General features: G+C 45.5%; 1 protein-coding gene across 6 annotated transcripts in view; it reads left to right on the top strand.

Moving 5' to 3' along the window:
• LOC146355664 (E3 ubiquitin-protein ligase TRIM7-like) overlaps positions 1-26,471 on the top strand; it is a 36,793-nt gene that overhangs the window by 2,055 nt on the left and 8,267 nt on the right. For 2 of the 6 annotated variants that reach the window (XM_084841091.1, XM_084841092.1), the window contains exons 3-6: positions 21,578-21,673; positions 22,277-22,507; positions 23,608-23,630; positions 25,474-25,586. In XM_084841091.1, the coding sequence (XP_084697217.1) occupies positions 21,584-21,673; positions 22,277-22,507; positions 23,608-23,630; positions 25,474-25,586 (457 nt within the window). In that variant the 5' untranslated portion in view covers positions 21,578-21,583. Of the gene's footprint in view, positions 1-5,595; positions 5,799-6,815; positions 6,963-16,235; positions 16,397-21,512; positions 21,529-21,577; positions 21,674-22,276; positions 22,508-23,607; positions 23,631-25,470; positions 25,587-26,471 lie in introns of those variants that run through there. The other 4 variants (XM_084841089.1, XM_084841088.1, XM_084841093.1 and 1 more) reach the window with 4 other exon arrangements.

The raw sequence follows: 26,471 nt of genomic DNA, 5'->3' as shown, positions 1-26,471 counted from the left end.
CTTATCCTCCTTCCCTTCCCTGCCTCCCTCCTTTATTTCTTAAACTTTACATGTTTTCCTTAAAAAAATTAAATATAAAATAATAAATAAAACCCTTGTCTTGGCTTGTAGGGAGTTCTGTATTTGTTCTGTATCTCTCTGTGTGTGTGCTTGTGTTGTGGTCAAGCAAAGCAATGCGTCCACATTGCAATACAGCGGGCAAAACACTGTCCTGTTTCAGGAATAATTTGCCCTGGTGGGCAAGGCACTGTCCTGTTTCAAGAATAAATCTGCCATGGTGGGCAAGGCATTGTTGATTTGCTTGTGGCCCCAGGCCACTCTTCCGTACAGAATGTGAGGTCAGTGCCTGTTGCCATGTATTAGCTCTAGAACTAGCACAGGTCCCGCCTGGCAGGGTTGCTGTGTCTTCCTGCCTTTGTCAGAAGACCACTGAGAGCCTGAGGTCATCGGAGGTCACCAACGGCAAAGTTTAAACTGGATAGTGATATGCACTTGCTACACTCTCAGCCCCTTCAGTTCCTTTGCATCATTTTTTAAATTAAAAACTGTTTGAAAATTGGCAGGTGTGGTGTGGCTAAACCCCCCCCCCCCAAACATAAATATAAAATATTCATTTTGTGTGTGCTAGAAAAAGAAAAAAGCACATCACTAAAAAAAACAAAAACTCTGCCAGCCTGCCTGCCAGGTAATGTCTGAGCCAAAGAGAGTCTGAGCCTGCGATTCTTCTGAATAAGGGTTGGTTTGCACTTCAGAGAAACCTACAGCAGAGATTAGGGATAGTGACCTCCACTTCAACACACTATCCCTTCTGAGTCTGGGGAGATGATACTGGAGGGCACAGTCAGGCAGAGATGAAGAGATGCACACAGAAGCCCCCTGGCATACAAGCGCAGTGTCCACCCACCCTGGGTCTCCCTATGATGTTCGCAGTCAAGGTGGTGGCAGGAGAGCCGCAAAGACGGTTTCATGGAGAGTCGTTCCGCCGTTCATGTTTAGGGGAAGAAAGAGTTTAAAAGCGGAGGGGGATGCTGCACAGACCATTAAGGTGAAAGTGTGCTTTAAGTCCCTGTTTTTTTTTTGGGGGGGAGGAGGTTTAAAGGGCGGGATGCTGCACACACAACTTTGCTTTTTCGCTCCTTCGTTAAAGTGAAAGTGCACTTTAAAACTCACTTTAAAGGAAAAAACAAAAGGGCTGGAGTGGAGCAGAAGGGGGCAAGGGAGGCAGAGATGAAGAGATGCACAACTAGGATGTCATCCGCTGGCTCTCTTTGCCATTTCCTCCCTGTGTATTTTCCCTTTAGCGCTTTGTCCTGCTTTGTGTGGGCATGTGCTGGGGGTTTTATTTCTGGAGTAAACTCATTGGCTGTAAGGCTTTCCTTTCCTGGGAGTCCTCCTGGACTCTGAGCTAACTGGGGAAGCCCAGGCGGCTGTGGTGTCCAGGAGTGCTTTTTACCAGCTTAGGCTGGAACATGAGCTGCGGCCCAATCTGGAGAGGACGGACCTTGCCTCAGTTATCCATGCACTTGTAATGTCCAGGCTGGACTACTGCAATGCACTATACGTGGGGCTGCCTTTGAAGATGGTTCAGAAACTCCAGCTCGTGCAGAATGCGGCCGCCCGAGTCTTCGTGGGGGTGAGGCGATTCGATCACATAACGCCTATACTGCGCCAGCTGCACTGGTTACTGGTGCATTTCCGAGCCCTGTTCGAAGTGCTGGTTTTGACCTTTACAGCCGTAAACGGTTTGGGACCAAGTTACTTGAAGGACCGCCTTCACCCATATCAGCTGGCCCGCGCTTTAAGATCAGAAAGAGAGGCCCTTTTCATTTGCCCACCCGTGACAGCAGTCAGGTGGGTGACCACAAGTGAGAAGGCCTTCTCTGCAGTGGCCCCACACCTTTGGAACAAGTTGCCATTGGAGGTCCACCATGCTCCATCATTGCAGACTTTTAAGAAGGCCTTGAAAACAGATTATTTTACCTTGGCCTTCTCTTGATATGACTGCTATTGTTGCTGTTACTGCTGTTAACATAATTGCTGGTTTTATTGTTGTTTTTATTGTTCTTATGTTTTTATCACTTTAATATTTTAACTGTTTTTATGTATTTTATTGCTGTAAGCCGCCTTGGGAGGGCTTCTGCCCTGAAAGGCCACCAAGAAATATTTGAAATAAATAAATAAAAATAAAATAAATAACTCTCCAAAACCAGTTTCCCACCTGATACTTTTGCAGTGGTTGGGCGGGTGGTACAAAAGGTCTTGGTGGGACACATTACTAGGAGGAGCGGGGGCCATAGCCAGAAATGAAAATGGGATTGACATTGGAGCTATGAATAATAAGGTGTTCAGAGCCAGATGATATTTGTACTCCATGACACAGTTGCAGCAGTGCTAAGTGGACATACAACCCCAGATTGTACATCAAAGGGCCAATTTAACTTTGGCTTTGTATAAGAATGTCAACCTGAGCTTGGCACGTACTCAGGTAGAAACTAGTGAAGCTTTACTATAAGCTACCATTGTACACAGAATGTGTCACCGTGCAAAATGCCGACCTGATGTTATTACAATGTAGGCTGACCATACGTACCATTTTAAACGGGACAGTACCGTTTTTTTTCATATTTCCCAACCGTCCCGTCGTTTTAATATAAATGTCAATTTTGTCCTGTTCTTAATTTTTTGTAAAAAACTAATCAATGAGTGCAGGAAAACTACTAGTGGGATGAAAGAGGGAGCTCCGTTTCCTTTATCCAGCCAGGGCCAGGCTTCTTGAGCTAGCCACGCTCAGAGGCCGCCCCCTGGCTTGTCTGCAGTGGCGGGGAATTCAAGAGGTGGCCGCTAAGCCCCATTCAGCATGTGGGAGCCAGGAGGGTGGGTCATACTGTTATTTCTACCATCATTCCAACCTTAGATATTCTTTCTTTCTGCCCTACATTCAGTCTGATTCGGGCTTTTCAGACTCGTATTTCGGCCCAACAGGCTGTTAGCTGCTTTTTTATTACAGCGGAACTCTCCGCTGTAAAAAACCCCGTCCTGTTTTTGTCATCCCAATATCCCGTTTTTGTCTCAAGGAAATATGGTCAGCCTATTACAATGTCATATGTCACAGTTACACAGAGGTGAGGGGCTGAGTACCCTCCTACAGGAGGACAGACACAAAGGGAAAGTATGTTAACGTTCAGTGGCCACAGGTAAGAGCTAAGGTAGAAGTGGTCATGCAAGGGAATGAATACATTGGCAACCTCTTTGTGGCAATGCCAATTGTTCTCCAAAACAGGATGTGGATTCCTTATTTTTAGGGTGACTGGGAAGTAGACAATGAGTTAACCAACAAAGCCTTTTGTGACCAACAGGGAGAGGCCCACCGGGTAGGTGATCGCTTAATGACTAGCTTTGGGCCTTGTCTGTTACTGACCTGAGCCATACTGAAGAAGGGGGCCTGTGTACAAGGGAAGCTTTGGGGGATCAATCCCCAAAGGTGACGGAGAATGGACATCACTGTCTGTGTGTCATCACTGCACAACGGCAGGCCCTAGTGTGTGAGGACCCCCTTGTACAGACATGTAAATCTAATGTCACGTTTGTCAAGACCGAACAAGGGTTTACTCGATATAAAACAGAACAAATACAAGCTTGGGAAGGACAAAATCATAGTCTCGGGCCGATTTTTGTGAGCTGCCCAGAGAGCTTCGGCTATGGGGCGGTATAGAAATATAAGAAATGAAATGGAATGAAATGACTTTTTATATTCATCAGCAAGGACCAATTTAAAATGCAAGCTCAGTTGAATGTTTGGTGAAAGTTACTGATGCGATAGAATGATATCAAGATGGGAATGAAATTTTAGGATTGTCTAAGCAAGTGCAAATTTCTTATTGGGAGTTATGAATAGGGTTAGTTCAATGCACTAGCTAAGGTGACATTCAAGTTTTGGAATGTATCATGATGCTTTACCCCATCGTTAGATTGGTTCTATGTATCATGATGCTTTACCCCATCGTTAGATTGGTTATTGTTTGCTTTATATATTTATGCATCTTTGCTTTATATTTAGCCTGTAGACTTAGAAAAATATTGTACCTGCTTTCCTTGCTCAATGGAACACCGTGCATGGATGACCATGAAAACTCAGGGGTGTAGTGTAGCGTGTTTGACACCAGAAAACTGGCAAGGAGTCCAGTGAGTTTCCACAGCCATGCCCTGCACAGTTTTTTAAATGTATAATGGCCTGTCTAGCATAGAATAAAGGACAGTTTTTTGTATACACAGAGTAGGCCCTACAAAGAAGCTTCCAGGTCAATAGTTACGCAGCTGCCTAATTTCCTCTGTTTGCTTTACTTTTCTATCTCACTGAGGAGATTGTTTGATTGATTGATTGATTGATTGCCTTTATATCCCGCCTTTTTCCTCTTGCAAGGAACCGAAGGTGGCTTACATTATCCTCTTCCTCCTCTCCACTTTATCCTCATAACAACAACCCTGTGAGGTAGGTTGGGCTGAGAGGCTGTGAGTGGCCCAAAGTCACCCAGTGAGCTTCCATGGCTGAGTGGGGACTAGAACCTGGATCTCCCAGCTCCCAGTCCAACACTCTCACCACTACACCACACTGGCTCTTGTGTTGGAATGTTGGGACCTCTTAGTCATAGAGAAGGTAATTAATCAACTTCCTGTGATGCTCTGAGCATGTCATAGAATATCGGGAAAGGGTATAAAGGATTGGGCTAAGGCCCACCCAATTTAGTCTCGCTCTATGGGGGGAAATGTGTAGAACCAGCCTGGAGAACTTTGGTCCTAGGAACGATGTTTCGTACACTGCTGATGGGGACCCCGGTGTACAGTCAGCTGCAATGAAGGTGCCAGCTTCATCGGCTGAAGAGATGAGTGAGCTTTATTTGCACTTTTATTCTGCATCCATTTTCTATCCATAAACTGTCATTCCTTTCACAAGTGGTCTAGTTTCATCTTGGCAATCCAAATAATCTGTTTTGACTAGGCCCTGAGTAGATCAGGCCTCCAGATTAATACAGTGGTAAACAATGTAGAACCATAAGAAGCAATAAAGAGTGTCCAACCAGTGAGACCTGGGTTCAAATTCCTGATCAGCTATCAAGGCTGCTGGGTGGCCTTAGACAAACAACTCTCAGTCTGACATACCTCACAGTGTTATTGTGGGGATAAAAATGGGATAATCAGGGGGATTTACTATATAGTCCATTGTATGTATATATAATCCTTTACTGGTTCTGCCTCCACAGGCCATCTGCAAGGCACGTCACACATGAATGGGGACAGAGGTAGCCAAAGTGGGAGGTGCAGCGCAATCCTGTGCACACTTACCCGGAAGGGAGTTCCATTGTGTTTAATAGAGCCTACTCCAGGTTTATTGTGCATAGGATTAACCCTATAGCAATGTTTTAAATGGGGCAAAGTATGACACAGAAGAAACGGGGGAGGGACGCTCCCTACTGCCTTCTTTGCACAGGCAGAAAGCCCCTCCCCTCCTTGTCCCTGAACCTACTTGCAGGGGTTTGGACTTTGTACTTCAGGCTTTGGGTTCATAAATGATAAAGAATGTCCTGGAGCAGCTGTTTCACTCTGAAGCAGCAAAAGGGCAGGAGCACAGCAACAAGAGCGTTGGGCTGCCAACTGCCCAGACTCCTCAAATCCATTCTTTATCACAACCCTGTGACTCTCCATGCAGGAAGAGTAAGACACTGACAGTCCACAAAGAAAGGAGAGACTGCCTTGTGACTCCACACAGCTCATCCTTGATTTCGGCTTGACACAACTAGCAGGTAACTCTGGCATGATGGTTGGGGAGCCTGATGGATGGAGGAGAAGAGCATTCAGTGCTTGGAGCCCCCGGCCTCTTTTCCTGACATCTACACCCCAGCAAGAACAGGGATCAGCCATGGTGTGCATGTCGGGAAGGGGTGGTGGTGGCCTGGGAGTCATGGGGAGGGGGGTGGCTTGAGGGGTGAAGGATGCAGAGGGCTGCAGGTGGGATGTGAGGAGGGGATGTTCCCTGGGCCAGCACAGGAAAGGGGCATCAGGCTTAGGAACAGGGGACCTATGGGGATGGCAATATGCAACTATCTGAATCATTGTCCACGGCCACTTTCTCTGCAGAACCAGCCCAATCTAGCAAGCAGAAAATTCACTCCTCAAATTTCAAGCGGGAGATGAGCAATCAGTTGAAGGCTGTAGATATGAAAATGAATATGCCCATCATTTCAACAGAGCCCTTAAGACAGGTGCAGAATCCAAGGCCTTGGGCCAAATCCATTCCTCCTGGGGCCCCAATCTGACGGTCTGGGGTTCCCCAGAAGGCCATGCCCTTTTCCCTGGTGCCTCCTGTTTCCCCCCAATCATTTGGTGGTTACCTGCCTGTTGTGCAGTTTTTTCATCATTCAAAAGAGTTGAAACACCTCTCCTAAGACTCTACTGGCAGCGAGCGCTTTAAACTAAAGATGCTGGTGTTTTTAGCATTTTTGGCCTTGTCCCTTTTGTATTTGGCCCAACCCACTGGTGGAATACAGCCCCTGAGAGCTTCTTTAGCCCCTTAGAACTTCCAAATTATTTTGCTGTCTTCTGTAATCATTACGGCTGATGTTACCAACGAGCAATTTCATGCTGCCACTTTAAGGCATCACCCTAAGCACCTTCAATCAATAATCCCCATTCTGCCTGGGTAGGATACACAAATGGAAAGTGTGTACAGACATTATCCATAGACCAGAAGGGGCCAAGCTCTGTACCAGAGACACTGCCACCTCTGGGGCACACATTCAGATTCACTATCATCTCTTCAGATTAGATCACTTCACTCAGAATCTGAATATTTCCTCGTCGCAGACCTGCTCCAAGACAACGCTGTGATTCAGCACGAGACTTCCTGATCAGGAGCACTCAACCCCATTCCTGGATAAGAAGGCTTTTTTTTCCCCTGACAAGAACAGGTAAGATTCACATTCTAATTCAGTGGTAGGGAACCTGTTACCTTCCAGATGTTGTTGCACTACCACTCCCGTCACCCTGACTATTGTCTATGTTGGCTAGAGCTGATGGGAGTTGGAGTTTAATGACATCTGGAGGTGCACGTCCCCCACTAATCCTCCGTCTTTCCAACTTCCTCTTGTTCTTGTCTCTCCAACCTCTATCATGCACCTAAAGCCCATGGATGTTGCCTACCCCGGCCTAATCCTGAGTCATACACACATTGCATTTGCCCCATGGTGCCTAGGTGTCCTATGTACCCCTCCCTATCCTTAGCCCCCACTCATCTCCTTTTCTGGCGCTGAGGGGCTCCCTTCCTCCCTCCTTGCCACTTGCACTTTCTCTTTATCTGAATCTCCATAGTTATGTTGATAGTTCTGTTCAGATGCTATTTCTTCATTAGTACTATCTGAATGCTTCTTAATTCTTCCTTTCAGTAATAAAAACTTGTCCAATTATTCTAATTGCTGGTCTTCGCCTCACGGCTAATGTTTCGTATCAGAGAGTCTAGTTACCAATCTGTCATTTCTACATATCCCCACATTCTACACTTGGGTACCCTATGTATTGCCAAAGCGTGAAGTGCCTCTCCGTGAGGCGATACGTGTGCATACTTGTAACATATGAATGTACATGTATGCAAGGCTGTGTGGTAACATTATGTGCTTGGTTCATGTGTTGATCTCTGGTAATCAGCTCTCTCAGGACAAATGCATATTCTGTTAGGATCACGCTAGACCACATGTGAAATCATGATTGGATTTCACATACCTGTCTTTCCTTTTTTAAATTGCAGGGGTGTGTGTGTGTGTGGGCTGATTAAGACTGGGATAAAAATACAAGTAAGGAGGCAATTAACTATTTCCCCCCCACACCATGGTCCCAGTGAACTCCCCCCGCCCCCGCTGCCAAACTGCTTTTTGCTGCAGGAGGGAAGATGGATTTGCACCAATGGAAGCTTCCCTCCCAGGAAAAAAAATATTAGCTTCAAGGGGAGGGATTGTCATAAAGACCACAGTGCAGGAGAAAGGGTTAAATATCCCCTTCCCACATGTTGCACTGCTGATTCTCATCCGGTCCCCTAACGCCTGTTATTTAAAAAAGAAAAACAAGACATGTGAATTACCATCACACCTATTGTACAGTTTTGCACTGAGATGTCATACTTCAAACAGACTTTGGATTCACAAATGTATTGCATATTCCAAGAAGCCCTGCCTATCAGATAAATGTTCCCATCATAAAAGATGGGGGAGAGCAGGGCTTTCAGAAACCACCACCTAGGGCCTAGAGGGTGGGGTTTCTGGGATGGGGAGAGGCCTCAGATGGGCCAGAGGTTCCCTACCACTGAGTGATAAAATGATGACTAATTAACTTATTTGCTGACATGTACAGTAGCAGTTAATATTATACAGAAGAAGTAATTTCCATCTCTGTCTCTCAAAAGAAACAAAGGGCAGCAGCTGAAATAACAGTAGTATGCGGTGCCAGCTGATAAGAGACGTCAAAACTTCCCTTCACTCATTTACTATCATCCTATGATATCTAGTAAATTCTTCCTCTTCCTCCTTCTCCTTCTTCTATCAATGTATAGACTGCTTAGTCATCTCTAAAAAAGCATCTCAAAGCAGTTTACAAGATAAAATTAAAATAGAAAACATCCACTGTTAAACATTAAAATCAGAAAATATAAAACATCTCAGTTAAATATGCTTAAAAAATGACACCCTTAATTAAAACCTTTAGCACTCAGTCATATGCATGTTCAGACAGAAAAAAGGCCTTCAATTCCCAGGGATGCTGGGAGTTATAGGACTGTTTTCTGTCTAAACATGCATAGCTTGTTGCACCCTTAAAATCAGAAAACTAGAACTGGGCAGCACAATCAGTGAGGGAAGGCCTGGGTGAAAAGGTAAGACTGGAATGAGTCATGATTTGAACTCCTTTAGGTTGCACATGAGGTTTTCTTTTTTAAATTTTAAATGTTTTTACCCTTTGTTTTGAAATACAATACTCCGTGCAGGTATAGCTCATGAAAAAGTAAGGTTTAGCAGACTTCTCTTTAATGTGCTACTGTAGAATGAGTAGGGATGTACGAATCCCCCACCTGCCAGTCTGGGGCGGGGGGGGGTCGGCAGGGGAGGAGGCGATCCGTTCCTCCCCCCGGAATTCTCGTTGGCTGGCTTTGCTTTGCAGCGACTCTGCAGAGCCACCGGCCAGCTCCGTACAGCAAGCGATATGGCCGCCATTGCTGTGCTGTATCACTGAGCACTCACTTCATGAGGGGATCCGGATGCAAAGGGGATCCGCTGCGCCATTTGCGTCCCTGTTTTTTCACGCGAAAGGCTATGCATTTGTATTTACGTAGATATTTGTGTAGCCTATCGCATGAAAAAACAGGGATGCAAATGGCATCTGCTACGCCATTTGCGGCCGTAAAGGTTTTAGATTAAGCTAAATGCAGCCATAAATGGCTGCATTTAGCTTAATCTAAGACCTTTACGGCCGCAAATGGCGTAGCAGATGCCATTTGCGTCCAGATCCCTTCCTGCAGTGAGTGCTCAGCGATACAGCACAGCAACGGCGACTGTATCGCTTGCTGTATGGAGCCGGCCGGCGAGGAGGATCCGGCTCCGCATGGGTCCGGCGGGAGGCGGAGGTAGGTGGGGCTGTTCCGCCACGGTCTCCGGAGGCTGGATTCAAAAGAATCTGGCCTCAATGGAGTCCGTGGCGGAATTCTTGGACATCCCTAGGTATGAGAGCTTTTTACATGGGGACACCTTTGAATATATACCATCTGATGTGGTACAGACCAGAATTGCAAGCAGTAGTTATTCCAGGATGTTTGAGTCCCAATCCCCAACCTGCATGAAGCTCACAAGTGACCTTGCATGTGACATAGGTAATTGAAGGCCCAACTGTCTACTAATGTGACTATCACTGGAAGGGTCCAGGCATGGTGCTGTGCCTCAGGGAAATCTGCCTGGCAGGTTTCAGATTAGATATTGACCCTTCATTTTAGAATCAAGGAGAACTACAGTCCCTGCAGGTAGAGCAATACGATTGCTGGAAAATAAACAAGGTGTGTTCCAAGGAGTGCTTTTGTACCGCTGTCTGCATTAGACCCCCCTTCCCCCCCAATCTGCTTTGCATTCATGACCCTGAAGTTATTTGCCCCAATGTGCAGCATGTATGTGGAATGGGCTGCTGCTGGAGTAGAAAATTGTTGCTTGCACTACGATGACACTATTGTTGCCTGGCTCGGCCTACTTTCCTCACCCAAGAAATTCAGAACTGGATTAGTAGACAGCCCCTGCTCCAGCCCTAGGGCTTAGTCTCTGTTGGGGTTCATCAGGAGCCACTTGGAATAGGAATTTCTGTTATCAAACACCCAATGTAATAGTAAGAGTGCTACTGAGTATAGAAAGAGTGCATTTCTCTCTTCTCCTTCTTCACCCAAGAGACAGGTGCCTTGGCCAGGAATTAGGAGGCAGAACCCCCAGCTAGAGATGTGCCAAAACATTATATATGCAGAACCATTCCATCTATTCCAGTTTCAACTGCATAATGGTTACATAGAACAGTTCCAAAATAATGTCATTCCGGGAAGGGCTTGTAACTAGCAAGAGATGGAACTCTTAGTTTTGTTATAAACATTATGATGCTACATCGTTCCTGGAAGGCTTTTTATACTACCTATCTACTTTAATGATTACAACAGATTAAATCATTAATATAGGTTAAAACAAAGCAGAAAAATTAGATAATTCACACTGTTTTTAATTAAACGTGTTATTGCACCTAAAATAATGAAATTAATAAAACATAATTGGCATACTATACAATTGAAATCAAAAGGAACTTAATTTTTTTGTTTGCTTCGGTAAGTAAATATTAAATAAAACTGAAATTAGTTTAACAAATTGATTAAATATATAATAAAAAAATAAAACAGCTTACTGATGGACTAGAGTAAATATAGACCAAGTCAAACTGCAAATATAATATCCTTGTGAAGTAGATAAGAGTAGTTAAAACACAATACTGTTAGCCTTTGATAGTACTGATTGCTGATTGCACATTAGATTTATATAAAATAAAAAAAGGAATAGACCAGACTAGATATAATATATAATTAAATTAAAATAAAAAATAAACAGGAACATATTACTAATATTTATTTACAATAGCAAACAATTAAAAGCTACTTACATATCATAACAATATAGGTACCTAAACCTTATTAAAATTATAAGGTACTTTATAATCTCAGGAATTTTTCAGTGGCCGTTCAGATCCACTCTCCCCTTCCTCATTAATACTATAGAAAGTTGGGGGAAGGAGAGAGAGAGAGAGAGAGAGAGAAGAGACCATGACTGCTTTTTTTCATATTTATACTGGTATGTTCTTTATTTAAAAATCTTTCCATTCTCTGTTTTGGGGTCTGGAGAAATTCATGGTGCTGGGTTGTAAAATGCAACAAAAAACTTTGTTTCCATCTTGTTTAAACTACCCCTGCCATGACTAGAAAAAAAAAAAAAATCTTTCAGTGGCCTCTGCTAGAAATTGATTTCTCTGTGTTGCTATTCTGGATAAATTGGGGTGGTGGTGGTGATGGTGGTGGTCTAAAGTGCTTTGAAATTGGGGCCTTTTTTGTCCTCCATTATACTTGCCTTAAGTAATGAATTATGGTCCATGCCTGGCCACCATTTTGTAGTGCTATACACAATGTTTCTCAGGTTGTCTCTCCACGAGTGATTTATTGCACTCTTGTGATTGGCCACTTGCAGACGTTTGCGGGTCCTTTACATGACACCATCAACCTCCAGGATGTCTCCCATGCTTTTCCCCATTTATCCTGCTTTCAAAAGTTCAGAGATAAGCTGATTTTTTTTTTTAAAAAGTGGGATATTGCTAGTGCATAATGCTGGCGTAGCACTATAATTCGGCCACTAGATGGTGGTGTTTCATTGAAAATATAGAAAGCTACCAAGAAAGGGCCTTTTCAATTCCACGTCATGTGACGTGTTCGGTGTTTAAAGAAGCCCATCCGAATCGCACCACAGAAACAGGAGCAGAAAGCCACGGTAAGGCTGTGGGATTTTTCCATAATGTGGAGAAGCCCTCAGTCTTTTTTTTTTTTACCCTTTCTTTTGGTGGTGCAAAGTAACGCCTTAGAACAGACTGGTTAAATTTCTCCTGTTTTCTATGTGCTGGGCAAAATTAATGTTCTGAACCCAATAATTATGTAACCCATACTCAGCATCGACTTGAATTGCCTGCTGCCTCAGTTTTCCTGTGTCTAAAATGGGTCCCCCCCGCCCCCTGCTTCCAATAATTGATAAGTTGCCTTAGAACACATAATCCTGGCTAAATTCCTCCTGTTTTGGGCTTGCTGGGCCACACTTAAAAAGCCTGTGATTATCTGTTTCTTCATATAATGGTCATCCATATAACAGAACTTCTGGTCACAATCCTTACTCCTGTAGGTATCCTTGGCTCCGCCTCCAGTGATTCCCCCCCCCCCCGGCTCCACCTCCAGTGATCCCCTTTCTGCCCCACCAGTTAGATTGGCCATGAGCCTCCACTGGAAAGAATACACTATTTGGAACGTGGAACTAGTTAAAATGTGGAATGGTTATAATGGATAAACTATGAAAGTAACTTAACAGACAGGAACTCTACTAGGAACGGTAACTCTTTGGAACATTTGGAAATGACACAACATGGGAAAGTGAAGTAACTGAAGCCACTTCCAGTCCAGTCGTTCCCATGAGCCAGGAAGTTTGGGCATTTCATGTAGACATCAGACTAGGGATGTCAGAGACTTCCGCCACGGATCTCGGTGAGGCTGAATGCCAGTGCATTTGGCCCCCCGAAATCCGTGGCGGAACGAAGCCCCCCCGCCCCCCGAAAGGCGCGCGAAACGGGACACCTACATGCTGCCGTTTGCGCTGCTTTGCGAATGGTGGCCATGTCCGCGGCCGCCATTTGCTTCTTCACTATAGCCGTGATAGGCTACATAAATACTTACGTAGCTTATCATGGCTAACGCAGGGACGCCATTTGCGTCCCTGCGGAAGCTGTGATAGGCTGCGTAAGTATTTACGTAGCCTATCACGGCCAAAAAAAGGGAACGCAAATGGCGGTGGCTACGGCGGCCGCCATTTGCGTTCCCTTTTTTTGTGTGGCTGCGATAGCCTACGTAAATATTTACGTAGGCTATTACGACAAAAGAGGGGGTGCAAATGGCGTAGTGGCTGCCATTTGTGCCCATCTCTTTTGCTGTAATAGGCTACGTAAATATTTACGTAGCCTATCATGGCCAAAAAAAAAGGGAACGCAAATGGCGGCCGCCACAGCCACTGCCATTTGCATTCGCTGTCGTTTTTTTTTTGCCGTGATAGGCTACATAAATATTTACGTAGCCTATCACGGCAAAATACAGGGACACAAATAGCGACGGCTGCAGGCTGTCCAGCGGCCGGATGTCCGGCTGCGGGCGGCCCTGGCCAGCAGCTCCGCGGAATCGCCATGGAGTGGAGCCGGCCGGAGAGAATTTCGGGGGGAGGGATGGAGCGCCTCCCCCGCACTGCAAATATCACCCTTCGAAAAGGGAAGTGACTTTCGTACATCCCTACATCAGACTCATGTCATGGGGTCGGGGGGAGGAAGGAAAAACAACACTCAAGCTAACACTCACCACCTGATCTGTAGTTCTAATTCCACATTGTTTCATTTTGCTCACGTGCTAAACGTTATATTGGAGCTGGATCGATTGAGGAACATGTTATTTCTGAAACTGTTCCAACTTTGGAATGTCATTATTTTAGCAGTTATGTTATTTAACTCCCATCCCTAACCCCAGAAGGTAATGGGAAAAAAAAGGGACTTGGAAAGGGGAAGACATCCATGGACCCAGTTTGGTAGCAACACCACACACTTCCTTCCTCTCTGCCTCTCTCCACATTCCTCTCTCTTATATGTCTCCGTCTTTCTCTCCTGTATGTGTGTGTATGCGTACACACACACACACACACACACACCCCTCCTCAGTTTGTCTCTTCCCTCAACTAATTTTTCAGAAAAAAACAGACGTAGCCATGTTGGCAATTAGAAAAAAAATCCAAAATTCATTTTGGGCATACCTTTCATTAGGCGAACTCAAGGATCACAAAATATAATACAAGCATTCAAGTTCTATAGAACTCTTCATCGGGCAGAATGGTAAACAGAGCAAAAAGAGTGGGGGTGAGGGACAATTTATTTATTTATTTATTTATTTCTATACTGCCCAATAGCCGAAGCTCTCTGGGCGGTTCACAAAAATTAAAACCAAACAACACACAATAAAACAATTTAAAATACATAGAACATTAAAACCACAATATAACAATACAACCACAATAAAACCTAGCAGCAGTGCAGGAGTTTAAAATACAGATTTAAAACAGCAAAGCTAAAAATTTAGAAAGCTAAAATGCTAAAATGCCTGGGAAAATAAAAAGGTCTTCACCTGGCGCCGAAAGAAATACAATGTAGATGCCAGGCAAACCTCACTAGGGAGCTCATTCCAGAGCCGGGGTGCCTCAGCAGAAAAAGCCCTCCTCCTAGTAGCCACCCGCCTCACTTCCTTTGGCAGGGGCTCACGGAGAAGGGCCGCTGACGATGATCTTAAGGTCCGGGCAGGCACATATGGGAGGAGGCGATCCTTCGGGTAACCTGGCCCCAAGCAGTTAAGGGCTTTGAATGTTAACACCAGCACTTTGAATCGGGCCCGGAAATGGACTGGCAGCCAGTGCAGCTGGAAAAGTACTGGCATAATATGAGCTCGCAGGCCAGTCCCTGTTAACAATCTTGCTGCCCTATTTTGGACCAGCTGAAGTTTCCGGACCGTTTTCAAAGGCAGCCCCATGTATAACGCATTGCAGTAATCCAGACGAGAAGTTATCAGAGCATGGATAACTGTAGCTAGGCTATCTCTGTCCAGATAAGGGCGTAGTTGGTATAGCAGCCTAAGCTGATAAAAAGTGCTCCGTGCCACTGAGTTCACCTGTGCCTCAAGTGACAGTTCTGGATCCAAGAGCACCCCCAAACTACGAACCTGGTCCTTTAGGGGGAGTGCAACCCCCTCCAGAACAGGTTGAATATCACCTAGCCGGGCAGACAAACCACGCACTAACAGTACCTCCGTCTTGTCTGGATTGAGTTTCAGTTTATTGGCCCTCATCCAGTCCATTACCGTGCCGAGGCACTGATTCAGAACAGCCACTGCCTCACCTGGTTTTGATGAGAAAGAGAGGTAGAGCTGGGTGTCATCATGGCACCTCAGCCCACACCTCCGGATAACCTCCCCCAGCGGTTTCATGTAGATGTTAAACAGCATGGGGGATAAAATAGAGCCCTGTGGAACCCCATGGCACAATTGCCATGGCACAGAGCAATAATCCCCCAGCACCACCTTCTGGAATTGGCCATCCAAGTAGGAGCGGAACCACTGTAGTGCAGTGCCTCCAACTCCCAACCCAGACAACCTATCCAGAAGGATACCATGGTGGATGGTATCGAAAGCTGCTGAGAGGTCGAGGAGAATCAACAGGGTCGCACTCCCCCTGTCCCTCTCCCGGCAGAGGTCATCCCACAGGGCGACCAAGGCAGTTTCCGTTCCAAAACCAGGCCTGAAGCCCGATTGAAATGGATCTAGATTTTTGCTCTGTTATTATTTCTGATGAAAAATTCTGGATTTTAGTGTTTCCAGACTAAATAATAATAACGGATTTTAGTCTTTTAGAGTGAATGGAGTTCTCATGTATGCCAATTTGTCATTCATGGTGACAACTGGTGGTCAGTGAGGCATTTACAGAAAGGAAAACACTAAAGAAAGTGTAACTAAGAGGTTTTCTATGAGGCTTTTATTATGTGCTCATCATTCTTCACTTGTGGTTGTTTATGGGTGGTTTAGAGGACATTAGCATCATCCAGTTTCACACCTGATTTTTAAAAGCAATTTCACTAGGTTTTTGTGGAGTGGGGAAAATCCAGTATTTTTGTGAAAGTGAAACAAAGTGCTAGTCCCCACTAGTGTAACTGTGTTATTCTGTTATATGGCGGAAAGTATGGAAAGGCAGGAAAGGAAAATAATCCAGGTACAGCTCTAATCTTAATTCTGCAATGAAACCAGAAGTAGAAACAGCCTTGTCTAGAAAAGCTCTAACTCTGTTTTCCTTGTGAGACAGCCATGGCTGCTGCTCGGAGTCCCATCTGTGAGAAACACCAAGAGCCCCTAAAACTCTTCTGTAAGGACGATGAAACCCCCATTTGTCTGGTGTGTGACAAATCCAAGGAACATGAACATCATAAGGCGCTTCCTATCGAGGAGGTTTCCCAAGAGTACAAGGTAAGAAATCATTGTACAGCTTGATAGGGAAGGGGAATAGCTGTGAATTCTTCTTGGGAACTTCTCTGTAAAGTCACCCTAATAAGAAATTTTGGGGGCTAAACTAGATATGATAATTGCGTACCATGAGCACCATGGCATCCCCTTGTCCCTTTTGTCACTAGCGTCCAGAATCTAGTTGAATCTCATCCCAGAGTTGCTAGCCCTAGTTCCATCCAGGATTGTCGTATGTACTCGTCCTTTTTCTGGTGCAGAAAATTTTTATACTCCTTACGCAAGCAGATGTAAGTGGTAAAGTTTTCTAAGGGTGCAATCCTAATTAGATAGGCGCCGCCCCCGAGCTCGGGGCGACTGCCTATCCAAAGCAAGGCAGGAGAGGGATGGGGGGATTGTTCCCTCTGTGCCTCTCTTGCCTTGCTATCTTTTGGTAGACAGCTGTTTTCAGCTGTCTAGCGGTGCAGGGGCCGACCGGGAGAGGAAGCTGCTGTATGACACATAGGATGTGTCGTACGCACAGCTCTGCTCTTCCCACCCCGGAATGCCCCCCGGCCCCAGCCCTTTTCAGTCACTCCGCACTCCTCTTGTGAGCGCAGAGGATGGGGCTTCTCCGCACTGCCTCCGAGGTCAGTTCCAGGAAATGAGCATATCCTATGGCCCTCTAGACAGTGTCTAGCGGCCATAGGATTGCTCTCTAAAGAGTCTTCTTTTAGTCTCCTGATTGCTCCTGCCAACCTGCGTTTCTGAGCAGTATACTGCTTATCAAACCAGCCTTGGCTAGTGTGCAAGCCTAAATCGGACGCTTTGGTAGTGACCATAAAGGGTCTAAGTTCTTGTACTATTTTTTCATAAGTTCCCAGGGGATCCGGAGAAGTAAGAAATGGCTCTCTCAAAAATAACATCTTGGCAGTCACTAGGAATACGTTTACTACTTCTTGCAGCTACCATTTCAACACAGCCTTTTTTCTCCTTGCGTTATCAGATTATCTGCAGAAGCAAACACAGGTAGGTATGGACGGAATACTTACCTTCCGTTCTGTTCTGTTTCCGCTGGGGGGGGAAGGCGCTCCGTCCCTCCTCCCGGAATCCTCGTCAGGGGGGGCGATCCGGTCCTCCCCCCCCGGAATCCTGCCCGGCTGGCTCCGCTCCGCGGCCAAGCCATGGAGCCACCGGCCAGCTCCAGCTGCCCGCAGCCAGACATCCGGCCGCTGGGCAGCCCTGCAGGGACGCAAATGGCGGCTGCTGTAGCTGCCGCCATTTGCGTCCCTGTATTTAGACATGATAGGCTACATAAATATTTACGTAGCCTATCACGGCAGGGGGGAAAAAACCCAGCATATGCAAATGGCGGTAGCTGCCGCCCTTTGCGTACGCTGGGTTTTTTCCCCCCTGCTGTTATAGGCTACGTAAATACTTACGTAGCCTATCACGGCCTCTGCAGGGACGCAAATGGCATCCCTGCATTAGCTGTAATAGGCGACGTAAGTATTTACGTCACCTATCACAGCTAGGAAGAGGAAGTGAATGACGGCCGCAGGACGGCCGCCATTCGCAAAGCAGTGCGGATGGGAGCAGGTAAGTGCTCTGTTTTGTGCGCCTTTTGTGGGTTGGGGGAGGCGGGGACTTCGTCCTGCGCGTCTTTCGTGGGTTGGGGGGGCGGGGGCTTCGTTCCGTGATGGATTTCAGGGGGCCGAATGCACTGGCATTCGGCCTCACCAAGATCCGTCGCGGAATTCTCTGACATCCCTAAACACAGGAGGCACTTTCCCAGTTGGTAACAGAAGAGATATTTGAATTGGCATGTGATCACTCTCTGGTCTAGCAAGAACTTTAAAATTGTTGAAACAGGATAAAGCCGATTGTGAGAGGATCATAAAATCTATCACACTCCTATCCCTCGGGCCAACATATGTATATAAGTTCGAATTTGTATCTATATCTGTTCCATTGCATATATGTAAGTGAAACTTTAAAACAAGAGCAAAAAGGAATTGGCCAGCTTTGTTAAACTGAGAGTCATTGGAACTTCTGGTAGGGAGAGAGACCAGATCTTCTGGTATGACTCCCACTTTCTTGCCCATTTTACAGTTATTTTGCCCTATTCTAGCACCCATATTGCCTCCTATTAGAATTTTTGGGTCAGTCTGTGCTTTAAATAAGGTGGAGAAGACCTGATTGAGTTCAGTCCACATAGAAGTACCTTCATGCTTTGAATTCTACAGAGGGGGTGGGGTGGGGTATACATTTATTGAAAAGATTTTTAGTCCTGAAGGCCAGTCCACCTGAAGAATTAAGATATTACTGCTAATGCTTACATCAAGCTGTAAAATATTTGAGTTCCTATCCACTGAAATCATAGTTGCTAGGCCGCCCTGGGCATGACCTCTGCTATCTGATTTACTTGCTGGTTGGATGTGTGCAAGGTGCCCAGGAAAGGTGGGAACAGCCGTAGAGGTAACCCAGGTTTCTTGAATAAAAAACACTTCAAACTGGGTACAAAACTGTTTACAATTTCCATCTACCAGTTTGGAAGCCCATCCTGTGACATTCCAGGAAAGTACTCTCGTTGAAGTAGTGATGCCAGCCTGTGAGGAGGAAAATAGTCAGCACTGACCAGCCCTCTTAGGCATAGCAACAGTTTGTTTATGAGATCCTGTTCCTTGAGATGTAATTCCACTATCCCTGTCACCACATGGCCTATCTATTGCTGGAGTCCGAGAGGGTGAAGTTGACCACCACTCACATACAAGTTCTAATCCTAAGGAGTGTTCATTTGCTGTACAGTTCTGTGCAGCATGATACACAGTTTGAGGGAGAAGCAGAGCTGTGGGCCTATTTCTCAGAGGATGCACAGAAGGAGGGGATAATAAATTATCTCCACTGTAACATTTTGCAATTTGTTTTCAAAGAATCCCAGCTCAGTTAGATTCAATTTTCCTGAAGAGATGGTCTTAGGGGGCTCAGTAGCAGATAGTGGCAAGGAGTATACAGATGGTATCAAGCAAGGTTGCGACTGTACTGCTGTTTGCTCATCTGCAACATTCTCCTCCAAGGGACTTAAAATAGGTGGGTTTCAGTGTTCCCGTAAGCCAGTGTCATCTGATTGCAGGGCTGGAACCTTATTTCTTTATTGCATTTATATCCCACCTTTTTTCCTCTTGCAAGGAACCCAAGGTGGCTTACACTCTCCTCCTCCTCTCCATTTTATCCTCACAACAACAGCCCTGTGAGGTAGGTTGGGCTGAGAGTCTGTGGCTGGCCCAAAGTTACCCAGTGAGCTTCCATGGCTGGGTGGGGCCTAGAACCCGGATCTCCCGGCTCCCAGTCCAACACTCTCACCACCACACCTCGCTGGCTTTTGCGAAGAGTCCAAAGTAGAGCGTCCTTTGGCTATTCTTCTCAACAGTGCATGGAGCCTGGTAATGACAGACTGTTGTTCCATTACTGGCAAGTAGGGATGGGTGGATTCCCTACCTGGTGTTCTGGGTGGGAATCCGCCCCCGGGGGGAGGCGATCCGTCCCTCTTCCTGGAATCCTCTTCGTCCGTCTCCGCCCTGCAGCAATTCTGCGGAGCCAGTTGCCGGCTCCGTATTGTTGGCGATATGGCTGCCATTGGCATGCCATATCACTGGCTGAGGGATCTCCGGACACAAATGGCATAGTGGACGCCATTTGCAGCCGTAAAGCTCTTAGATTAACCTAAATGCAGCTGTCCACTACACCATTTGTGTCTGTGTTTTTCCCTGCGATAGGCTAGCGGATTCAGGGGGGTGGGGGGTGGAGTTGAGTGCACCGGACTCTGGAGGCTGGATTCCTTTGAATTCGGCCTCATTGGGGTCCGCGGCAGATTTCTCTGACATCCCTAACCACAACCCACCACGGCTAATGAGCCACGGTGGGCTGCAGTGATCATGCAAACCAGGCCAATATCTCTTCCTGCTTTCCCAGTTGCTGAACTCTCACATGCCCCACCCTCTCACTCAGCTGCAGTTTTGCAAGGCTCCAGCAAGAAACTCTGTAATTTTTAGGTAATTCTTATTGTATATAGCCAAAGGCCATTACAATGAGATACGGTTCTATAAATGCAATTGTGCATACCATATACAAAGATTCAAGAGTAGACCAAAACATAATATCATTAAATAGAGTACAGGATTGTCTTCAACCATTAGGCTATACTGCCATAAACAATGTTTGTGTGTGTGTTTGTTCACACACACCCTGTGTTCTGGATGTTCCAGCTCTAAAATGAATGGGAGAAAAGCATATAACTGTGTGCTTAATGCTCATTGATTTCAATTGTTCAGTTAGGACTTCGGAGCCCTTAGGTCTCTGGGGTTTGTAGTTTAGTTTAGTTTTATAATGGAGGGAGGGAGACTCCATTTTGTTTTATAATGGAGGGAGACTCTGAACCTTCTGAGCTCCCAGATCTTGACGGGGAGGAGCTGCACGCTCTCTGCTTCTTATATGTCTCTCTCCCCACCCCGCTCCTTGTAAGATCTTTCCAGATATCCTGTACAATCCCATTCCTAATGAATTTTAAAATCTCAGGACAACGGGAAGCTCTGTCATTGGGAAGCATGATGCTGGATGTGGGCTGGGCTGCAGGTATTGGTATATTTACCAGGGCTGCATCTTGCCTCAGAAGTTCCTGCCCTTTCTGCCATTTTTGCACTGTGGTGACAGCTGCCTTGGCACACTTCTAAAATGGCTGCCCGTCTCTTGGTGTTTGGCGTTTGTAGCAGGAAGAACTGAGGAACAATGCGATCCCTTGCAATTTTGGCTCTAGGGAAGGCCTTGAAATACTGACAGAAAAAAATGTTTGGCTTTCCTCATGTATTCATTTCATACATTTATTACATTTCTATGCTGCCCAAAAGCCATAGCTCTCTGGGTGGCTTAAGATATCAAAAGATATTTCTAAAGTAGAGAATTCTGCAAAAGCAGTTAACTGAATCAGAGTTTCGACAGGTTGTGGTAATATGGCCCCCCTCAGCCCGTCCCATCTCAGTGCCTGTTAAACTCACTCTAAGTAGGTGTAGTAACCTATTTGTACGCTGCAATGGGATAAAGAAAGCACTTGGGAGCCCCCTTTGCCCGGTATAGCATTGCATGGTAGGGAGAAGTATGTTGTTCAACTCCTCTTTCTTCGAGCCACACCGGAACATTTTCTTTTCTCATCAGGATCTGATGCTTACTCGCCTGGAGATTCTGAGGAAGGAGGGAGAAAAAATTCTGGCATATAAAGCCGACACAGAAAAGGCAAACCAAGAATTGCTCGTAAGCGCCAATATTATTTATTTATTTATTTATTTTATTTATTGCATTTATACCCCGCCTTTCTTCCTCTCGCAAGGAACCCAAGGCGGCTTACATTATCCTCCTCCTCCTCTCCATTTTATCCTCACAACAACAATCCTGTGAGGTGGGTTGGGCTGAGAGTCTGTGAGTGGCCCAAAGTCACCCAGTGAGCTTTCATGGCCGAGTGGGGACTAGAACCCGGATCTCCCAGCTCCCAGTCCAACACTCTTGCCACTACACCACATCGGCTCTCATATTACTAGGAAGGGAACCAGTACTTGAACAAAGATGTGGGTGATGTAATATATAGTGCAGAAGAATCAAAGCCACAAGGCAGCCCTGCTCCACAGAACATCTGTTATTTGGAATGGCTTGATCTATCATAACAATTGTTAATGAGAGGTAATTCTGAGAGTGGTACATCTTTCAGAAAATCTTTCTCTATTGAATTTTGGTTTAATATCTGTGTAAACTTAAAAGGGCCTTCACTATAAAATGCTTACAAGGCTCTTGACGCTGTGAAGACTGACCCTATTCCTGACATTAGCCTCCTTTTCTCCCCTTTCCATTCACTTCTTGCAGAAGCAAACCAAAGCAGAGAGGGAAAAGACAGTGGCTCAGTTCAGACAACTACGGCAGTTCCTGGAAGAACAAGAAAAACATCTGCTGGCCCAGATAGAATTGCTGGAGAAGGAGATTGCAAGGAAAAGGGATGACCAGCTGGCCAAACTTTCCAGGGAATTCTCCTCTCTTGACAATATCATCCGAGAGATGGAGAAGAAGTGTCAGCAGCCAGCAAGTGAACTCCTGCAGGTAAGATGGTGGCAGAAACCATTCAGGACTCTCTTCAGGGGGACACTGGTTCCAGAAACTTTGCCTCCTTCACAAGCAGTAAGGAGGCCCATTTACTTTGATGTATTGAGAACCAGCCCTCTTACATACAGGAGCATCCAGGATAAACAAGACCGTATCTTTACCTTTGTATAAAACTAGCAGTTTCTATGTAGCGACGATGGAATCTCTTGCTGTTTCCCCCTCTCTGCAGTGTCCTAATGCCTCCAAATTAGACATTGTTCATGCTTTGCTTATGGCCTTTCCAAAAGCATCTGTTTGGCCATTATTGAGACAGGATGCTGCAATTAGGGATGTTGGAGAAATCCGCAGTGGATTCAATGGTGTTTGGATTTCTATGAATCCGACCTGAGGGTTGTGAAGCGGACTGGCTTTTCCCAAGTTACGTGGATTCTGCAGACCAGTTTTCCACTTTTTGGAGTGGGGAGTTGCACTAATTCACATTAGCGCAAATTAGTGTGAATTAGTGCTAATGCCAATTAGATCAAATAGAATGAAATGCTGGTTAAAAAAAATCAGATCCCATCAATGAGAGGGATGAGCGGAATGAAAGATGCCTGACAATCTGTGAAACATAGTCAGAATGGATTTAATGAATCCATACATCCCTAGCTGGAATAGATGGAGCCTGGTCTCATCGAGCAGGGTTTCTCTTATGTATTACTTCAGGGCTGGATGCACTGTCATTTTTGCCATCCCTCTTATTTTATAAGGGATATGCTACCTTTTGAGAGTGTTTTCTTACAATATACGAAGAGTACCAAATTTATCAGACCTTGCAAAGAAAGAAACAGGTAGCCCTCTCTAGCTCCCAGCACAGCCCCAACCCCCAGAGATATGTCCCTTAACATACATATCAGCTCCTCTCTCTTCTGAAAGCCTGAGACTTTGGCCAAGGCCTCTTTAACCACCATTATGGGAACGTATATCCATTTTCCTTAGTCCTTGAGTGGAGGGTGCTGTGCAGAACCATCACCAGTTGAATATACCAGAGTGCATTTTCCTAGAGTGATGTGTGGCGGGCACTGAGCTCCAGCTTCTGTCTCTCTTTTCCCCTCTAGGATGTGAGAAGCATCTTGCAGAGGTAAGTGGATCCCACCCATTTCTAGGATGCTAGGGCTGTGCATCTCTTCGGATCTGGATCCAAATTCTGAACCAAAGCAGGGTGATTCGGACTGAATCGGTCCAGATTCAAAGCGGATCCGGATTGGTCCAAAGTGGTCTGAAGCAGGTCGGATCAATCCGAATGGCTTCGGATCGCTTCGGACTGATCCAGATGATTCTGAAGCCCAGAAAGCCTGTCTGGGAAATGCAACAATTTGCTTAAGAATAGGGAGGGGGAGAGGAGGAGTTGGGAGTGGGGAACTGAGCTTTGGCAAGTGACATCTCTAGCTGCCAATAGGGCTGAACTTTTAACCCAGCAGTCTCCAATCACAGTGGTGGAGGAGGAGTTGTATATAAAAGGAGATTCTGCTTTCATTTCCCAGTGTGAGAGGGAGTTGGCAGAAGTGTAGGAGGAGAGTTATTATTGGATTGTGCTAGTGCAGCATTTACTTGTTTCTTCTTCCCAGTACCTACCCAGCCCTACTCATTTCCATTTCTTAGTGTTCCCTTTCCCTGAAATCCTTCTTCTAGATTGTTTAAATTCCCTTAAATTTCTTAGTGTTCCCTTTCCCTTAAATCCTTCGTGTGTGTGTGTGTGTGTGAGAGAGCAACACCAGTAGCCAGGCTGGCTTACCCCTAGTCCAGATAGTGCGTCCTGTACTTGGGCAGAGCAGCAGTGCAATAAATAAGCTCCAATAAGTTCAGTGTGACTTACTCCCAGGTAATGTGTATCTCCGTCACAGAGAGGTTTAACTTTTTTTTCTTCCCTTATTGAGAAGAGCCACAGGTCATCCAGTGAAGCTGAACAGTGGCAGAATCAGGACAGACAAAAGGAAAGTACTAGGGGAGAGGGGTTGTTTTGCACTTCAAAAATCCTACACCAGAGATTAGGGATAGTGACCTCCTAGTGGTCACCTTAAACACCTTCTGATTAGGATCTCTAATCCCCTGTTTGACTTGACAGTTTTTTTTAACCTTTATTTTTAGTTTTTGAGAAAAGTTTATGCATGGCTAGCACAAAAGCCACTGAACCTAATTGTTTGAAACTTGGCAGGTTCAGTCACCTCCATAGGGGCTGTCATATCCCCAAATTCCATGCACTTATGTAGAAGCACTGAGAAATTATAGGTCTTTGGTTTGAGAGATTTTCTTGAAAAAAGCGAATTTTACCTGTGCCTGCCTAGCACAAAAGCTCCTGGACCTATCTGTCTGAAATTTGGCAAGTTCAGTCACCTCCACAGGGGCTGCAAGGTCTCAAAATTCCATGCACTTATGTGGAAGCACAAAAATATACATAGCTCTTTGCTTTGACAGATTTTCTTGAAAAAAGCAAATTGTACCTGTTGCTAGCACAAAAGCCACTGGACCTATCTGTCTGAAAGTCAGCAAGTTCCATCACTCCATAGGGGCTGCCAGGTCTCCAAATTTCATGTATTTGTCATAAAAACTAAAGAAGGTATGACCATTTCTGTTTTCCAATGCAAGTCAATGGGAAAATATAAAATCCAAATAATTTGGATTTCCGAAACTTGCTTCGGATCTGGATTCTGAAGCAGGTCGGATCAGGTCCAAATTGGTCCAAAGCAGATTGGGCCAAATCTGAAGCTCTGAATCAGCCTCTGAAGCGTTCCATCCCACTCGCCTCCAGCCATGCCCACCTCTGCAACTGTTGAAGGGTTCTGACAATGTGGCCTCACCCCCCCCCCAAAAAAAACCTTTAGTCATCCCTGCTCCAGGCTTCCTGCGGTTTTCTTTTGCTCCATTCAGGAATACTGGATTGGAAGGGTGGTGGGTTACCCTTGTTTTTTTATTTCCACCAGGAGTGAGAAAAAGGCATATGAGAATCCAGTGGCTATCCATCCAGAGCTGAAGTGGAAGACCTGGGACTTCTGTGATATAAATTACCTTATAGAGGGTGTCATGAAGCAATTCAAAGGTGATGTAATGTGGCTGTGAGGATTTTATGCTGGTCGGGTCCTTACCTTATTTTGTTGCTACAATTTGTGGTAGCAGCAGCAGAGCTTCCATTTTGGCAGCTTGGGCACCATTTCCTTTCTCCCAGGAAACCCTGGATACAGTGTCGTTCTGGGGCATTGTCAGGGTAGAGGGGATGGTGATCACCACACAAAAAGATAGAACACACCCCTGTGTATATGTGAAGTTAGGATTTCTTCCCCCAACCTGTATCAGTTCTTACTTCCTTACACTGAACCTCCTGTTCATTTTGTTGCCAATCCACCCAGTTTAGAGACATCTGCTTGGAGCTTCTCAAAAAATGCCTGGATTTTCCCCAACCTGAATAATTTGAATATCATCCACAAACTTGGCAATCTCACTGGTCACCCTTGACTCCAGGTCACTCACTAATGAACTGAACTGGTCCTCGTACATCCTTTGGAGACTCCACTACTTCTAGATGGGGCTTTATCGCGCACTCATCATTCCTCACTCACAGTTGTTTATGGACACTTTAGATGATGTTGTCACCATCCAGTTTTGCTTCTGGTTTTTAAAAGCTATTTTGCGGGGGGGGGGGGGTTGGAGTGGGAAAAATCCAGTATTATTTGTGCTGGTGAAACAAAGCACTGGTCCCCACTAGTATAGTTGTGTTATTTCACTATACCATCCTGCCACCTACAGGTTATGTAGTGGATTGTACAGAGAGGCAGGAAAGGAAAATAATCCATGTAGAGCTTCAATCTTAATTCTTTAGTGAAACCGGAAGTAGAAATAGCAGATTGAACAGCCTCACCTAGAAAAGCTCTGTTGTGAGAACTGTCCATTTATTTCTCTTCTTCCTTTTCTTTAAATAGTTATGAAT

Source organism: Heloderma suspectum, chromosome 2, assembly GCF_057233095.1.
Source record: "Heloderma suspectum isolate Gila_16-S chromosome 2, 16-S_ref, whole genome shotgun sequence".
Classification (NCBI taxonomy): Eukaryota; Metazoa; Chordata; class Lepidosauria; order Squamata; family Helodermatidae; genus Heloderma; species Heloderma suspectum.
This window is presented reverse-complemented; position numbering and strand designations above follow the sequence as displayed.